The 17,248-nt window shown below is 39.3% G+C and overlaps 3 protein-coding genes across 6 annotated transcripts in view; 1 reads left to right on the plus strand and 2 right to left on the minus strand.

Moving 5' to 3' along the window:
- Positions 1–7,195, minus strand: part of rgs3a (regulator of G protein signaling 3a) — a 129,363-nt gene extending 122,168 nt beyond the window's left edge. The window contains exons 1-2 of the mRNA XM_029445068.1: positions 7,062–7,195; positions 2,385–2,512 (exon numbers count right to left, since the gene is read on the minus strand). Coding sequence (XP_029300928.1) covers positions 2,385–2,463 — 79 coding nt within the window. The 5' untranslated portion in view covers positions 2,464–2,512; positions 7,062–7,195. The remainder of the gene's footprint in view (positions 1–2,384; positions 2,513–7,061) is intronic.
- Positions 6,945–10,759, plus strand: rabepk (Rab9 effector protein with kelch motifs). Of its 4 annotated transcripts, none has more exons than XM_029445076.1 (8): positions 6,945–6,963; positions 7,934–7,988; positions 8,073–8,227; positions 8,543–8,698; positions 9,023–9,187; positions 9,877–10,026; positions 10,195–10,344; positions 10,503–10,759. In XM_029445076.1, the coding sequence occupies exons 2-8, from the start codon at positions 7,936–7,938 to the stop codon at positions 10,727–10,729; spliced, it is 1,056 nt and encodes a 351-aa protein (XP_029300936.1). In that variant the 5' UTR covers positions 6,945–6,963; positions 7,934–7,935; the 3' UTR covers positions 10,730–10,759. The 4 variants fall into 4 exon arrangements, with proteins under 4 accessions (XP_029300936.1, XP_029300934.1, XP_029300935.1 ...); XM_029445074.1 differs by lacking the exon at positions 6,945–6,963 and adding an exon at positions 7,306–7,483 and having other exon boundaries at positions 7,851–7,988; XM_029445075.1 differs by lacking the exon at positions 6,945–6,963 and adding an exon at positions 7,306–7,483.
- A 647-nt stretch (positions 10,760–11,406) lies between these two features.
- On the minus strand, positions 11,407–15,674 carry hspa5 (heat shock protein 5). The gene is made up of 9 exons (XM_029445079.1): positions 15,519–15,674; positions 14,827–14,977; positions 14,468–14,699; positions 13,831–13,968; positions 13,621–13,733; positions 13,117–13,507; positions 12,785–13,022; positions 12,524–12,691; positions 11,407–12,417 (listed from the first exon to the last, which is right to left on the minus strand). The coding sequence occupies exons 2-9, from the start codon at positions 14,940–14,942 to the stop codon at positions 11,840–11,842; spliced, it is 1,974 nt and encodes a 657-aa protein (XP_029300939.1). The 5' UTR covers positions 14,943–14,977; positions 15,519–15,674; the 3' UTR covers positions 11,407–11,839.
- Positions 15,675–17,248: the final 1,574 nt, after the last annotated feature.

The raw sequence follows: 17,248 nt of genomic DNA on the forward strand, positions 1-17,248 counted from the left end.
AAGGAACCTTCATCAATTACACACAATCCTTGGCAGGCTTATCCATTCTGAGGAGGGGATAAGAGATAATTTCTTCATGCAGCGGAAGAAATATGGAAATACAAATAAGGTGAACACAAAAGGCACCAAACACTGACAAGATATTTTTTGTAAATAAGTAAATGGGTAGAATAGTTTGAAAGCTTGGGAAAGGGAAAGTGGTAAAACGGACGCATAAGTTTACTAGTACAAAACGCAGAAGGGAGACAAACGGCCTCTAAAATCACATGTGATTGTCCAAAGAACATCTTCCTCTTACAAATAATATATGTAAAAAAAACACAGACTTCCATCAAACATACATTTGTTTGTTTTCATACAACCAAAGTATGTTTGCTGTTACATTATTACCTTTAGTTCAGAACTAACAATTACCTTAAAATAGATCCAGATGTCCTTTTCTGTAGAAGCCTCTCTAGTGTTCATTGTACATTTGAGATCTGGTTCTGATTTTGGGGTTGGACCTTCATTATTAGTCCTCATAAACACTGACTAAAAAGAAGAGTAAGAATAAAGTACAGTCATTTCTTAAAAGAGGTTGGTCTCTCATTAATATCCCTCTAAAGCACACTTTATCTTCTTCATCTTTAAGTCTGGCAAACCCTCTCTTTTCTCCTTCATCTATAACTGCGTCAAACTCCAGTCACTGGTGCAGTAATCAACTCTATTGTGTGAGCGCAGCTATCAAACAAAAAGGTAGCGAAAGACACAAAAGCTGAACAAAGTAAAAAGCTTAGCTCAAACCACTCCAGTCAGTATTATACAACAAAACCTGTCAAGCTACTGTAAATGTGTGGGCATCAAACTGCTTTTTTCTGTGGCCATTAGGCAGCAGAAAAACAAAACATTTGGGTCTTAGTTACTACTGTCCTCAGTGTGTGTCTGTAAAGTTGTTAAAATGTCTGTTTTGCTGAATGGTTTGTAGACTATTAAATGATCAGTTGACAAATAACAGTCAAATACATGAACAACTCTATACATACCATATTGAGAGAAACTGCATTTGTAGAAGGGAAAACTATACTGCAGATAAGAGTTAAATGCCCAAGTGAACACATTAGGTCCAGACCAGGTTGGTGGACTCACTCTTTGGCAGTGAAAAACCTTCCCCTGAGGGTGACCACAGACTCACTCTACCAAACAATAGCTGCTTTCTGGAAATAGTCAAGCTCATGGCAAATTTGACCCAGTTGTGAAAGGGCACGCTATCAGAATGAACTCAGTGAGTCCCCAAGTGGGAAGATCGTGCATAACAGGACGGCAGATATATCAGAAATCAAAATATTAACTTTATTGTTTTTGATGGAATGCCAGATGTCAGGCATGCTGAGCAAGGCTTATTGAAATGGCCCAAACAGACTTCACAAATCATTCGGAGTGGTCCACAGAGGAAAGCTTGTGATCTACAGTCTAAAGGTGTCATATAGGTCAGATATGGGTGTAGCCAAAAAAGCAGCTGACACATAAACCATAGACCATAAACCCTTGTTTTCTATTTCCACAAAGTAATTGGGATATGTTGAGAAGGCACAGGAGGCCAATACTTCAAAAAGGCGAAGCCAGCTCTAGCGTGCATCTCCCTTAATAAACTAAATATAGAGTAGAAATAACCTATTATCCTTCATTCATTTGAAATATCAGTGGTTCTCTTGCACATTAAAAGGAATCAATGTTTGTTCTGTAACTACACAGAAATTTCACAATGAAAAACAAACATTTCTCTGATTTACTACAAAGCTGTGAGGAAATGAATCCTACAAATAGGCTTTTAAATTCAGTCACAGTCAGAACTCCCCCCCCCCCCCCAGACCTCTTCCTGACACACCCACACATTCATTGCGGGAATACAAAAGTCACCCCACTACTGTTACCACACCCTTGTAATAGCTTATTCATATTAATTTGTGTGTACAGATAAATACTGGATAATGGATGAGACTTCAGTCTTACAGTAGACAGTGCAGGTGCACGCCCCTCCAGTCAGGCTAACACCCTCCATGAATGATTCAGGGTGTCACCAGATAAGGAGGGGCAGCCTCATTACCAGACCAAAGGACTTGTTGCTACATCCGAGCCCACTTGTTGCTGCGAGTAATATGCCTCTCAAGTTAAAACACACTGCAGTATCGGGTTTCTGCGCTGGCAGACCTATATGACACAATGCTTTATATAACGTGGACACATTCCTTTACTGTCACTATGATGGATTAAAACAAAGAGACATTATTTTTGACCTTTTTGGTTGAAGCTGTTATGAATGCATGCCAAGAACATGTTAACCATCACATACTGCAGTGTAAACCTACTATTTTCCTTAGCCAAAAGTAAAAAGGAATAATCCTCACCATGAGTACTGAGGAGGAAGGACGATGTATCAGGTAAACTGGCAGGCGGCTTCCGCAGGTAAACTCGGAGACAGGTCATATTGGAGAGAGCATGCCAGCTGCCACTGTAGACGAGATGGTCTCAGCAACTACAGAGACGAGAAGAAACGAAACTCGATGTGTGTGTGTGTGTGTGTGTGTGTGTGTGTGTGTGTGTGTGTGTGTGTGTGTGTGTGTGTGTGTGTGTGTGTGTGTGTGTGTGTGTGTGTGTGTGTGTGTGTGTGTGTGTGTGTGTGTGTGCAGTTAAAGACACAAAGAAGGTAGCACAATGAAAACAGATTTTCAAGCGTTACAATGCTGAGAAATTATTATTATTATTATTATTTCTTTGTGTTTTTCAGCTACACTTCATGGTTCAGCAGTAGGATGTGACTACACTGCTGTGTACAGTTACTATGGCTGGCAATTACAGGCATCCTGTTGGCTCTGGCAGTAAAGGCTAAATCATAATAATTACTGGAATTTGCCATTTCATCTGCACAATAGATAAAAGGAACATATGTATGTTATTATTACCCACAATTCCATTAAGTGTGCACATGACACACAAAAGACTAAACACTATCTTTCTTTATACTTTCCCTGACACTGTCATTCCACAGCTTCCTCGTTTACACAAGCGGTGTAGCCTCTGGCCGGGATTTTATAATTATCTGCCCTGGAAGTAGACTAAATGTAGGTTGTAAAGGACATACAGTAATATCGACATCATTAGATTAGTTCTGGTCATCTATCCATTGGGTGTTCATTATTAAATGAATCTGCAACAGTACTCCATACCCATAAAAGCCTGCAGGCTTCATGTGAATATTTTTTTATTAAATCTGTTTAATCTGCATGTTGTTTATTGTTACTAATGAGCTACCTAATAGTGCGAAATGGCTTTGAATTTGAGGTCAAACAATATTGTTAGAGAAAAGACTGTTTTCTATTAAAATACAGCAGTTTCCTGGTTTTCTAATGGGCCTGGTTTGTTTTTTTTACATTTGGAGCCGAGCAAAGACAATATGGGCTGCGTTCACTGTGCTGCTTGCAACTGTACTTGGCAGCTTTTAGATGGATTTTCAGTCAGTGACAAACGTATACACACAGTATTAATAACATGTGAGAGCACAATGCCTGCTCAGTTTCCAAAGATTGATCTGGTGGTTCCCAGTTACCTTAATGGCTGTTCTGACCATTAACGCACAATACCGTATAACATTTTATTTGATTAAATATAAAAAATACTTTAAATTGTTGTTTTTTTAAAAAGGGAGGTTATATGCCATAATAATTTAAGACAACAGGGAACAAATAACATGAACAAACGCAGTTTAGATCTGCCTCCAGAGCAACAACAAAGTAATAAAATACAAAAAAACATGTTTTTAATACGCATATTAAATCATCAGCGTAGATGGAACTAAACCAGTGTTGTGGTTGTGGCGCAATAATCCAGATTATTCTACAGCAAGAATTAAAACACCTCAGGGTGAAATGTGACACAACAGCGATAGCTACAGCACATTATTTTGACATCTTGCCCAGTGGCAGTGTACCAGTAACCCAGAGATGAACTTCTCTGCTAATCCTGATTACCAAACCGCCTACACACCAAGAATCAAGCTTTATTTAAAAAGGGGAGATGAAAACAAAATCAGCTTTTTGAATTGCGTTTCGCTTACTACACACAGTGTCCAAATTAAAATCAGCCAGTATTGTACACACAACCTGCTCACAACAATGCACTCAGACTATTTTAGGCTGACAAAAAGTAAAGCTGCGATTATCTCTTTCTCCTGCTTCTTGTCCCCTCCTCAGTACTTTGAAGTAATAATACTTTTCCTTTTTCCTCTCATTCTGTCCCTCCATAAAAAGCCCCTGATTCATTTGGTCCTTATCAGTTATAGCAAAGGGAAAACAAAGGAGTTTACTGAAACTCATACTCTGCTTCCCTGAAGTGGAAACAGGGCAGATAATGCTACTGTGGCATGGCATGGTCTGTGGAACAGGACAAAGCAGGGCCTCCGTATGTCAATCCCACACGGAGATACAAAATACACATACTTTTAAGGACATTTTTGAACAGAAAGAAAGATACTGTAATACTACGCTAAATAAAAAACTGTTTTGATTGTATCTGAGGGTAAGTGTAATTTTTTTAAATAAAGAGTTACAGCAGCGGATTCGTTCTCTCCTCTCCTCTCCTTTCCTCCGCACTGACTGTAGGTGTGTGCATCAGGTGCAAATGTACGTGAGAGATTTAGAAAGGTTATCCACACATGATTAGTCATTTATCTTTTAAAGGCACACGTGTGGGCCCTGATCATGAGATGTTACAAGTCCGGCTGGGCAATATATCGATATTATATTGATATCCTGATATGAGACTAGATATCGTCTTAGATCTTGGATATTGTTATATCACAATATAGCATAAGTGTTGTCCTTCCCTGATTTTGAAGGCTGCATTACAGCAAATTGATGTAATCAAACAGCACGTTGAGGGTCAAAACCACAGTGCCCTGAAGATATATAGCAAATGATCCCATGTCCCAGGCATGAAAAGTAAGTACAAGGTAAAGTAATACAGTTTGTACAAGGCAGAGAAATGTGAGGAAGGGGCAACATCAGGCGCAACTGGAAGAGGAAGGTAGAGGCGAGGTAGACTTAATTAAGATAGTAGAGATAAATAGAAGAGAGTGGGACATGTTCTTCGAAGAGATGAGTTTTCAATTTGCGCCGGAAGATTGTGGATGACAGTGCAGTTTTGACTGGGGAGTGAATTGTGGAAGGAGAAGCGTGAAAGCTGTGTGCAGAGATGTACAGATTGGCACAGGGAACAGCGGAGCACCTGGTGGTAACAGACAGTAGCGCATGGCTGCTTATTCAATTTGGAGTGACACACTATATAACCCTAATAAATACACAACTAGTAACAATCAAAACAGATCAGGTTGTGAGGCACTGACAGGCTAGATGCAGATTAAATAAATTAAAAAGGCAATAAAGCTACAAATTAAACAGACTTTGAAATAGAAAAGGCAGTTCAGAGATAGAAAAGAAAATAGCGCTTTGGCATTAGGCACTTTGAATAAAGTTTTGCAGCTAAATCATTTTGTTGATGCATCTGCTATCCTTCAATACACAAGTGAAGATAACTATTATTGCTGTCAGTAAAAAAGGTAAAAGAACACCCGGAAAGGTGTTTTTGCATTGATACTTTTAGATATGAAACATCCCACAGTCAGAAAGTAACTCTTATGTTCATTCATTCATTATTTTGCTCAATAATTTATTCATTCATTAGTTAAGGATGTAAAACAGTGTCTACAGAGGGTTTAACTGATCCAGATTAGTTCACTCTGCTCCCACTGTATCTGCAACACTGCTGACTGTGCAGGAAGCCTTCGTCAATGTATATTCCAATTAGAGATAAAATCTTTTTTTGTGCAGTACTTGAAATAAACCTCATTCACGGCAAATTAAATATATTTTAGAAAATGCCTTTTGTATTTATCCTAAGAGAAATACAGTTCCTCACACTAAAAAAACATTATTTCCTAAATAAATGTATGTGGAACCACATGCATTTGTGTTGCAGGTTGTATTATTTTATCGTTTGTCCACATGTCAATACATTGAAGGGAGACTATTAAGATAGTTTAAATATAACTTCCAACCATAGCACAACGCTACGTTTAAAAAAGTACGCAAATGTTACGTTGGCAACGTTGGTTGGATTGATTCAAATTTCAAATGTAGTTGCCATGGTTGTCTGATGCGCATGCGCATTTCACTTTCCATTCCACGGCTGCAAAAAGCTACCAAAAGGTTACTAGTTTTATCATGCATAAAACATTAATGTGGAAAAAGCCTACCAAAACATATAAGGTAATATGCTAAACAATCTCATGCAGTCCAAGTTCATTTAGTACATCATTGGAAGTTTTAACAAAAAAGACAATTGCACAACCTACTGGACATGTTATGAAATGCATTTTAACTATACTGTCAGCACAATGCACAGCAATTATCATACTGTACATACTTGGGGAAATAAACTTCCTAATGGCAGTCCCAATTTGAGAGAACAAATTAATTACATTTACTATAAGTTATAACTGCCTATAAAATGCAGCCAATGCATGCATTTTAAATGTTGACTTGTTTAAATGTGGTAAGGTGCATGCTAATTTATTAGCAGCCAAAAGTAGCTAATTAACCATCTGAAGCAAGAAAATACAAATGCAAATTCTTAACTGTTATGTTTTAATAAAAACTAATGGAATGGTTTGAAAGTAGATTAATTTAGATAGCCTACATAATAATACACCTTTCGATTTGCAGACATATTTCACTTTCTGCCGCCATCGTTGAACTAATTTAGGCTAGGGGTTAGTTAAAAATCATTTAGGCCTAGCCTACTGTGCAGCCAGAGGAATATGTAATTTTGGTTCCAGATAAATTATTTATATTGGTAAACTTCTAAACAGCTACAATTGCTTGTCAACTGTTCTGTTGGGCTTTTTATACGTCAACTTATATTTAAGTGGAGGTAAAAAAGTTAATTAGCTAGAGTTAGCCCTGTGACTGTATTTATCGATGCAAAAAGGTGTGGCGCTGCTGACACTCATAGCCTATCTTTCTACTTACCAGAAGTTTTTAGGTCAGACGGGAACTGAAGACACTTTTTTAAAGTGTTTACTGTTAAATGCTTATTTACTAACCAATGCTTGGAATCCACATTAATGTTTTATGCATGATAAAACTAGTAACGTTTTGGTAGCTTTTTGCAGCGGTGGAATGGAAAGTGAAATGCGCATGCGCATCAGACAACCATGGCAACTACGTTTGAAATTTGAATCAATCCAACCAACGTTGCCAACGTAACATTTGCGTACTGTTTTAAACGTAGAGTTGTGCTATGGTTGGAAGTTGTATTTAAAATATCTTAACACAGTATCATGTACCAATAATAACCGCTGTATGGACGTGAGAAAGTGGTGCCAAAGGACACCAAATTTAGTTAAATGACACGGATAATGAGTCTCTCCTCCTTATACCCGGAAGAACAGGTTCGTGGGGAGGAAGTTCTTCACGCTCTTTGAGTTAGCAAGTAACGTTAGCAAGTAACGTTAGCATCCTGAAGGCGCTTAATGCGTTCTCCAACTTTGTGACATTGTAGCTAAATTAAGCTACATAACATAGATCATATTTACAACTGTGTTTTATAAACTACCCGTCACTAATCGTTTACAAGAAGAACTATAAAAACACATTTGAGTTGCTGCTTCTATTGTAATGTTAGCTAGATGTCACGTAGCTAAGCTTCTGTGGATACCATTAGCTTATAGAGACTTATAACGATTATAACCATTTGTAAAAATCAACAGGGATTTTGACCAAGGCTAGTAGTGTATGCTCTATTTGTTATCTCACCAGATCAACACTGAACATGTAGCAGATTGATCCCTGTCAGCAGAAGTATGAAAAAACAACAAGGTACATTATTATGTCTTTGACAGCCATGGAGTTTCTCCCAGTACTTGATCCTCTGGATAGACCCAAAGAAGGGATATGGTAAATGAATTCAGATTATATAATTGCATTTTTAATGTAAGGAGCTAACTATTTACCTTGCTGAAATTGTTTTGTTGTTAACAGGTATTCTTTGATACCAAGGGGCGGTGCTCCAGGTGTTAGTGTGGGTCACACCTGTACGTTTATTCCATCTGGAGATGGAGGAAAAGGAAGAGTCTTTATTATTGGGGGTGCCAACCCCAGTGGCAGTTTCTCACATTCGCATATCATAAATCTAGGTAAACAATGTCAGCAAATAACCTGTCCAGGGATATGACATATGCATAACTGCATTTTATAAGCTATTCACTAAAGATTTACAAGAAGAAATATATTTATAGATCTAGTTTGCATTGCTTTCACCAATGATTATGAAATTAAGATGAGCTATATCAGGGGGGTCAAGCTTTGTGTACAGTGTCTCTTGTCAGAGCACCCTATTGGTAAAACACATTCATCATTTGTTATATACTTGGCATGATCATTATTGTGTTCCCTTCATATTCATATTCATAAAGCTTTCTTTGTATTTTTGTCTTTTCTGACTCCACCAGATACTCATGAATGGGACATCCCAGAGTGGGAGGGTTTGGAGTCACGGTACGAACACTGCAGCTTTGTGCCAGAGAGCTTCCCTCAGAGCCTGTGGGTGTTTGGAGGGGCACAGCAGAGCGGCAATCGCAATTGTATCCAGAATATACAGCTAACAGGTAAATCTTGAATTTAAATTCACCTAGTAATCTGTCATCTTCATTAGTAGCATAGCACTCTCACTACATTGCAGTTTAACACAGGTTGACACAAAGAAAGAGGTACTGATCTATTGTATGAAATCATAAGCTGTACTGTTTGAATGTAGACTCTCTTCATCATACATGTTAGATGTAGATGTAATCTATTGAGGTAACATTGCCCCTTGGTTTTTCACTGTGTTATAACCAATGTTGTTGCTGTGACAGACAGATTGATTGTATAGTATGTGACCATAGATTTCAGTAAACTGAGTATGTTCCACTCTTTACATGCGTGTCCAGAGAGTGAGTCTCGCTGGAAGAATGTAGTGGTGAATGGCAAACCCCCTGGTCCCAGAACATACCACACCAACTCAGCCTGCCTAGGGGATCGGCTATACGTCTGTTCTGGTGGGGAAGCAGGAGCTGCACCTGTCTCAGACTCCAAACTTCATGTCTTTGATACAGGTTTGTCTTTAATTATCCACCTGCTTAATATCTCTAAAACACATTAAATCTTTCTACAAGGTATCTTGTATTACAACCCACACTAAGACATTTTGCCCCACTGCCCTTTAGGCTAAATTACTTTTTCAGTGAATGATCCTGGATATACAATACAGTCAAAATGACCTTGTTGTGCTAGATTTAATAGGTCACTAAATGTGACTTTAAGAGATAGTGTAACACATCTGAATGTGCTTTTCTTTAGAGTTACAGAAGGAGATAGATGGCAAACGGCACACATGTTAAGTGGCATTTAAAGGTGCTACACCCCTGTGCTTTCTGTCACACTGAAAGCATCCAGTCTGTAATTGTGATTTATATTTGGGGGAAAGATTAGAGCTATTTTTGGTTGCATTGATACCAATGTAAAACAGTTATGGACAAGATAAATCATTACAGGCTTGTTCACAGTATATATTTTTAACTTGTCATATCAGAGAAAGCACAGGTATAATTAATAACCATAATTAATAATGGCTGCAGTTCATGTAGGTGTGCCAGTTCCAGGGCCCAGTTTTGTGGCTAGCTCACTGTTGACAGGGACAAATATTAAATATCAGAGAGCCATCATTAGTGTTATTAGTAACACCTGTGTGACTATCTTACTCTGCCTAAAATATGTGATAGTTTTCATCTTTCGGTGTTCCCAGTGTCTTCCACCTGGTCCCAACCAGAAACCCAAGGCAGAAACCTGCCAGTCAGACATGGACATATTGTCGCAGCAGTGGGTTCAAAGATCTACATTCATGGAGGCATGGCTGGAGATAAATTCCACAATGACATGTACTCTCTTGACACAAGTAAGTCTGGACTCTCCTGAATAATAATAATAATAATAATAATAATAAGTCTATTTCCCAGCTGCATTTATCTCAGATAACCCTACAGGATGAAAATGTAGAGCCTTAGAAATTGGGAAGCTTGTTTTGTTTAAAAAAATAAAAAGACAATGCATGTACTGTTTAAAGGGAGCATGACGTGGGAGAAAGTGCAGGCTAAAGGAGACATCCCACCAGGAGTAGCAGCCCACTCAGCTTTGGTGCTGGGCAAGAACATCTACATTTTTGGAGGGATGACTGCAGATGGCGCCGGCAACTCCATGTACAGATTCAATAGTGGTACATCATTTTGTTTTCTGAAGTCTTTAAAATATGTGACTGAATATTTCTATGTCATACTGTACACAACACTGTATGTCTACATATATGAATGCTATGGGACAGTTTAGTTCAATAAAAATCAAAGCATACTTAAATGTTATACCTACTGTTTGCAGACAGAAGTAGATGGGTCCTCATGAAGTTTGAAGGAGATATGCCACCCAACCGCCTGGACCACTCCATGTGTTTACTACCCTGGAAGGTGTGTGGTGAGGGGAGTGGAGATGTGGAACAAGCCAACAGCCCAGCAGCCTCAGAGACAATAACTCTGGCCTTTGTATTTGGAGGAATGGACACCCAGGGTGTCATTCATAATGACTGTGTTGTGACTGTGGTGACATGAAATTGTAATAAAATTTGTACTACTTAGTAATTGCATGTTTTATTTTTAAGTGCTCATACTGATCATTTACAGTGAGCAGCTTTTATGGATCAAAAAGCTTGGGACAATCATTCCTATACATATTTAAATCATTTGCTTATAGTCAATCAGGTAGTCTGCTTAGTGTTACTTTTAGATATTTTATGAATGACTACATTTGGGGGGAAAGAAATACAAATATTAGGCATTGACAGCTTATATTTTCAGTTCAGGTAAAAATGTTGAAAGCGCAATACCGTTTTAGGCTATAGCCCAATTATAATGTTAACTACATTATCCTCATACATTTTAAATTTAACTACAGTAATTTGAAAAGCACTGAAGTCAATCAAATTCAGTTAATAGCAAAGCTGTGCGTTTTAATACTTTACATTAATTATGTAAGAAATACACAATCTGCATGAGAAATAAATAAAATCATCCACATTTAATGTGATCGCTACAAGAGCTTGTATAGGAAACCCTAAAACTGGTAAGGAGTCAATAATTATTTTTAGCTAGAGTAATTGAAGCATAATCTGGGTGCTAATAAGTGTGAAATGTTTCATGTAAGCCATTGTATGACACAATAGTGATAAAAACATGCTAAATGTTTTACTTTGAAACTGAAATTGAAAGCAACCAAGAGACAAATCAAGTAGCATTTTGTATCAAACATTTATTTCAATGTCTTTCCAGAAGTACAATGACCAGATTCAATAAATAACTTTTAGTGTTGCCTGTGAACATAACGAGCTCTTGATCTCACAGACACCCCACTCATTGGACCCACAGACCCCTGCCCTCCCCAATCCCCCCCACCCACAACAGAACCCCATCAGGACTGCCTAAGAACAGCAGCAGCAAGCCTCATATCGGGGCTGATGAATATCTCCGCCTTCCAGCGAAGAGAACACCTTTCACTGAAACTTATTTTAAAGTCTTTCAGAAGAGTCGGTATGGTTGCTCGTCATCGCCACCCCTTCCCAACCATTCCTCTCACTATTTGAGTCCCATCAGTCCAATATATACACATCTAGATGCAACTACCAGAGAGGCAAGGGGCGACGGAAGAATTGACTTCAAACCTGCCTACAACTCATCCTTCTCCTCTTGTTCACCCTCAGCACCCTCTGCGCCCTCAGGTGGGGGTGCGCCCGCACTACCATAAAGCTTGCTGATAATGGGTTGAACCACCTCCTCCAGCTCCTTCTTTTTGGCCTGGAAGTCTTCCAACTCCGCTTCCTGGTGTGACTCCATCCACTCAATTTTCTCCTCCACTGCCTTCTCAATGGTTTCCTTGTCCTCATCCGACAGCTTGCCGCCAAGCTTCTCCTTGTCCCCGATCTGGTTCTTCAGAGAGTAGGCGTAGCTCTCCAACTCGTTGCGGGAGTCGATCCTCTCCTTCAGCTTCTTGTCCTCGTCAGCGAAGCGCTCAGCGTCGCTCACCATGCGCTCGATATCCTCAGGTGTCAGACGGTTCTGGTCGTTTGTGATTGTGATCTTGTTCTTGTTGCCTGTGCCTTTGTCCTCAGCGGTGACGCGAAGAATACCGTTGACATCAATCTCAAAGGTGACTTCAATCTGTGGTACACCACGAGGGGCAGGAGGGATGCCAGTCAGGTCGAATGTGCCCAGCAGATGGTTGTCTTTTGTCAGAGGACGCTCACCTATAGAGAGAATCAATAATTAAGCTGGTGCAATATTAAAGACTTCTGTCTGCATATAAGGAGAATGTTAATGGTGGTTGCTCAATTATGCACGTCAAACTCTTACCTTCGTAAACTTTAATGGTGACGGTAGGCTGGTTATCAGAGGCTGTAGAGAAGATCTGGGATTTCTTTGTTGGCACCACAGTGTTCCTGGGGATCAGCTTGGTCATTACTCCTCCAACAGTCTCAATACCAAGGGTCAGGGGACACACATCCAGAAGAACCAGATCACCTGCAATAGAGGGAAATATTTAGTAAACAAGATAAAGTTTGCAAGCTTGGCTCGGTCGAATAGCTACTACAGTGTATGATGAAGATGACGTACCGGTGTCCTCCTCTCCAGAAAGCACTCCAGCCTGCACAGCAGCTCCGTATGCCACAGCCTCATCAGGGTTGATGCCTCTAGAGGGCTCTTTGCCATTGAAGAGCTCCTTCACCAGCTGCTGGATTTTGGGGATACGTGTGGAGCCTCCAACCAGGACAATCTCATCAATGTCGGACTTCTTCAGGTCAGAGTCTTCCAGCACCTTCTGGACGGGCTTCATGGTGGAACGGAACAGATCCTGACAAAGTAAAAGACCAGGTTAAAAAGGCTGGTTAAACATAATGTTTAGTGGTGCTATAGTAATCGTTTTACACAACTGAACTGTAACTTACCATGTTGAGCTCTTCAAACTTGGCACGGGTCAAGGTCTCAGAGAAGTCTTCTCCCTCAAAGAAGGACTCGATCTCAATGCGAGCCTGGTGCTGTGCAGATAGCGCCCTCTTTGCCTTCTCAACTTCACGACGCAGCTTCTGCACGGCGCGGTTGTCTTTGCGCACATCTTTACCAGTCTTCTTCTTGTACAGCTTGATGAAGTGCTCCATGACACGCTGGTCGAAGTCTTCACCTCCCAGATGAGTGTCACCATTGGTGGCCACCACTTCAAACACACCATTGTCAATGGTCAGAAGGGAAACATCGAAGGTGCCACCACCCAGATCGAACACCAGAATGTTCTTCTCGCCATCTCTCTTGTCCAGACCATAAGCGATGGCAGCAGCCGTTCTAAAGAATAAACATAAGAGAATATATCATAAATAAAAGGAAGGGAGGGAAATATTTTAACACTTTCAAAAAAAGGACAACGGATGAATAAATTGTTTTCATTAGACACTTACGGCTCATTGATTATTCTCATAACATTCAGACCAGCGATGGTTCCAGCATCCTTGGTGGCCTGGCGCTGGGCATCATTGAAGTAGGCAGGGACAGTGACCACAGCATGTGTGACCTGAGGAAAAGATTATTACATAAAACATTAGATTAAATTGTACAATGCAAAATGTACAAGTGGTATATCCTTTGATGTACTTTAATTATTTTTTTACCTTCTTGCCCAGATATGCCTCAGCAGTCTCCTTCATCTTAGTCAGCACCATGGCAGAGATCTCCTCCGGAGCAAAGGTCTTCATCGTGCCACCACCAATGTCAACCTGAATATAAGGCTTGGTCTTCTTCTCAGTAACCTGAAGAGAAACATGCAGCAATATTAATATACTAAATATGTCGCTCAATCATTACCCGAAGACCTTTAGACCATACAATTAGAAATTACGGTACAAGCCCACTGTACGCAAACGGACTGGTGACAAAATTCACTCCCATTCATTGTGTATGGGAAGCAACTGATTTGCTGCACAAATGCTGGGCTACCCGAGATGTGGACCAAGTTGGCTGTGCAACAAAAGAGCATGAGAATAAAAACTTAAAATTAAAAAAAGGAAATGTTGAAGCGATACAACTATGTACATTTTTTTTTAATAAAAAATAGAATCAGCAAATGTCTTAGTTACAATATTGTTAAACTTAAGAGCAGCAGTTATGTTATCTGCATTTGGGATTGTAGGATGGACAAACACTGCAATTGACCTACGTGGGTAGGGCGAACACAGGTTAATGCAAATTGTTATTGCGTATAGTGGGGCTGCACCGTTATACTTCCCACTGTCCAGAGTAAAAACATACCTTGAAGGGAAAGTACTTGAGGTCAGATTGCACAGAGGAGTCTCCCCAAGTGCGGCCAATCAATCGCTTTGCATCAAAGACGGTGTTCTCAGGGTTAGAGGTCAGCTGGTTCTTGGCAGCATCACCAATCAGACGCTCACCCTCGCTAGTGAAGGCCACATATGATGGGGTGATACGGTTACCCTGGTCATTGGCGATGATCTCCACACGGCCATTCTTGAACACTCCAACACTACAGGAAAACATTTTATAAATAATTATTCAAAAAGGAAAAACATTTTGGATGGCATTTAATTTCCAATGTTGCATCATAATGTTTTCTTCTAAAAAACAAAATCAATCTAGGTTTTTTTTCTTACCAGGAGTAGGTGGTCCCCAGATCGATTCCAACTACAGTCCCCACACTCTCTCGCTTGTCGTCGTCATCGGCAAACACGGTGCCGGCCACCAGCATTACAACCCACATCAGGTTCATCTTTGCTTGTTTGAACTCAGATCTACAAAAGAAATCTGGGAAAAAGAAAAAGCGTTTTTAAAAAAACGTGGCTTTGCGTTCATGACGTGGGCTTTCTGCTACCAACGTCTACGTTGCCAACTTACCAGCTAATGGTAGAGCTAGATGTCATTTAGCGTTACTAAAATTCATAGATCATAGATGGGAAGAGTTGCTTTTACCAATAAAACCTGTCCAACTTATAAAGCGTTGAAAGAATATAGATAAACTGGGTGGAGCATCACCGCCTCTTCAGACTGTTAACACTACCGATTAGATTTTTTTTCATCCGCCGGTAGCTAGCTTAACCACGTTAGCGTGCCTAGCATACATGCGAGGAAAAATACATTGCCATAATAAGCACCTAAAAGTACGTTATTTTTGCATGGTATATTACATTACAGTGACTGCCCATCTTATTTTAAAAAAGCTATAGTAACCATACATCACTATCGTCAAACGTTAGCTTAGCTGTCATAAAAATGAAGTCCAACGTTGTAAAAATCACAAAATATTACGTTGTAGCATTATCATATTCACAGCAATGCTTATACATACCTTATATACAGTATTTCCAATGAATGAACGGCCTTGACGTTGCCCGGTTCTAGCCTCTAACAGCAAAGTGTATCTCTCTTTTTCAGTCTTTTCTGTATTCCTGCTTCTGTATAATGATGTTGAATGAACAGTGCTCTCTCCATATATAAGCCGTCACTTCTTCCCCATCGTGGAGGCACGCAATTGGCTGAGCAGCTGCTCGTTGGAACGCGCTGATTGGTTTCGTCCAGCACGCTGTCGGCCGCTGATTTGCACACGTCGGGTCGAAGAAACGTCATGACTTCTGCCCACTGTGCGGATGCTCATTGGCTGTCTGTCAAGCGCATTCATGAGCACAGTTGGAGCAATGACATGCCACTCTAAAGACTGAGGAAGGGTGCTTTTTCACATTTTGTACATTTGAAATTAGTGCTGTTTTTTTATATAATGGACCTACATTTATTTGACTGACATTCATTCTCATGTTGCTGTTGTTTCAAAGTGTGACAGCTGTTGGTTACTGTGTTGGTTATGATGACTCACTACAATTAGTAAAACATATGTAATCCCTATGCAATATCCATGTAAATAGCCTAAGAGCAAACATTGTTACATCAGATAAACTGGATTTTCAGGACGTTTCATCAGTGAATGTACACACTTACACTCACAAGTTTTAACTTCTACTTTCTCAGTGATCACATGTTGATCACAGATTTACTTAATTATTTGGTACACTGAAGGTTAAGCAGGTTAGAGCTCATATCAAAAAAATATATTTTATACAATCTTCTATGTCAAAAGTCTAAATAGGTCAAGGTTAGGTAAATGGTTGCCAAAGCCACACTTCAGTCTATTTGAACCCTTTCAAATATATAGACTTACCAAAGCCAAAGTATAAATAGGATATTTAAGAAAGTACTGTAACTGTAGCATCAAATGTATTTGTCATTATAATGTTTACCTATTTTCAACAAACACACAGCCCTTGTTTCCAAAGCAAATCAGCTTGATTCAAGGTTTTTTGTAGAATCAAGGATTATTTTATTGATAGTATTTCAGTAATCGGCTTTATTCTGTCTTGAATGAAAATACAAACACTACACATTCCTGAAATAAGTAGTGTTTTGTTATGGAAAATTCTTGAAATTAAAAGGGAAAAAAATGAAAATCTGTGGAACAATTAGTTTATTCTGTATTATTCAGTAACATCAACATAGTTTCTCACTTAAACAAGACCAAATAAGGCAGACACAGCATTAGTATGAAGAAGAATATGACTCTTGAAACAGGTGAAGTGATTTTGGCCCTCAGAATGTTTTTGTAATCATTTCTCAAGGGGGCTCTCCCTGTAGAGTTATTGACAGGCTACAAATGTAAGTTAGAAGTTGTCCTGCTTAGAACAGAGCTGATTGTGAGGCACTTGAAGTGCTCTCCAAGTTATTGACTTGGTTACATTTCAGGAGGATAAAACAAAGTCATGGCTTCTAATTTATTTTCATAATTACATTCTTTAATGACTGAAATTATTTTTTATTTTTGTATTCAATTGAGGTTCTTACTTGTTTTGACCTGACTTGTTTTCTATATTTATTATATTAATGAAATAGAAACAATTATTATTATACATTTAGACTAAACATTGAATGTCTTTAGCCAAGTCCAGAGAGAGCAATGGTTCACAGGCGATCTGGAAATTATGCACTCAACCTGACTCACAAATATATCTTGTTATGCATCTTTACTTTTTG

Source organism: Cottoperca gobio, chromosome 12 (assembly GCF_900634415.1).
Source record: "Cottoperca gobio chromosome 12, fCotGob3.1, whole genome shotgun sequence".
NCBI lineage: Eukaryota > Metazoa > Chordata > Actinopteri > Perciformes > Bovichtidae > Cottoperca > Cottoperca gobio.

What these genes read in the sequence shown, in the direction of transcription:
- rabepk (XM_029445074.1), top strand. Translation starts at nt 7,921, where the DNA reads ATGTCTTTGACAGCCATGGAGTTTCTCCCAGTACTTGATCCTCTGGAT. An exon ending in CCAGAATATACAGCTAACAG is followed by an intron (nt 8,699 to 9,022) that starts GTAAATCTTGAA and finishes ATGCGTGTCCAG; the next exon opens with AGAGTGAGTCTCGCTGGAAG. An exon ending in CATGTACAGATTCAATAGTG is followed by an intron (nt 10,345 to 10,502) that starts GTACATCATTTT and finishes TACTGTTTGCAG; the next exon opens with ACAGAAGTAGATGGGTCCTC.
- hspa5 (XM_029445079.1), bottom strand. Translation starts at nt 14,942, where the DNA reads ATGAACCTGATGTGGGTTGTAATGCTGGTGGCCGGCACCGTGTTTGCC. An exon ending in AGGCATATCTGGGCAAGAAG is followed by an intron (nt 13,734 to 13,830) that starts GTAAAAAAATAA and finishes TCTTTTCCTCAG; the next exon opens with GTCACACATGCTGTGGTCAC. An exon ending in TTCTGGAGAGGAGGACACCG is followed by an intron (nt 12,692 to 12,784) that starts GTACGTCATCTT and finishes CCTCTATTGCAG; the next exon opens with GTGATCTGGTTCTTCTGGAT.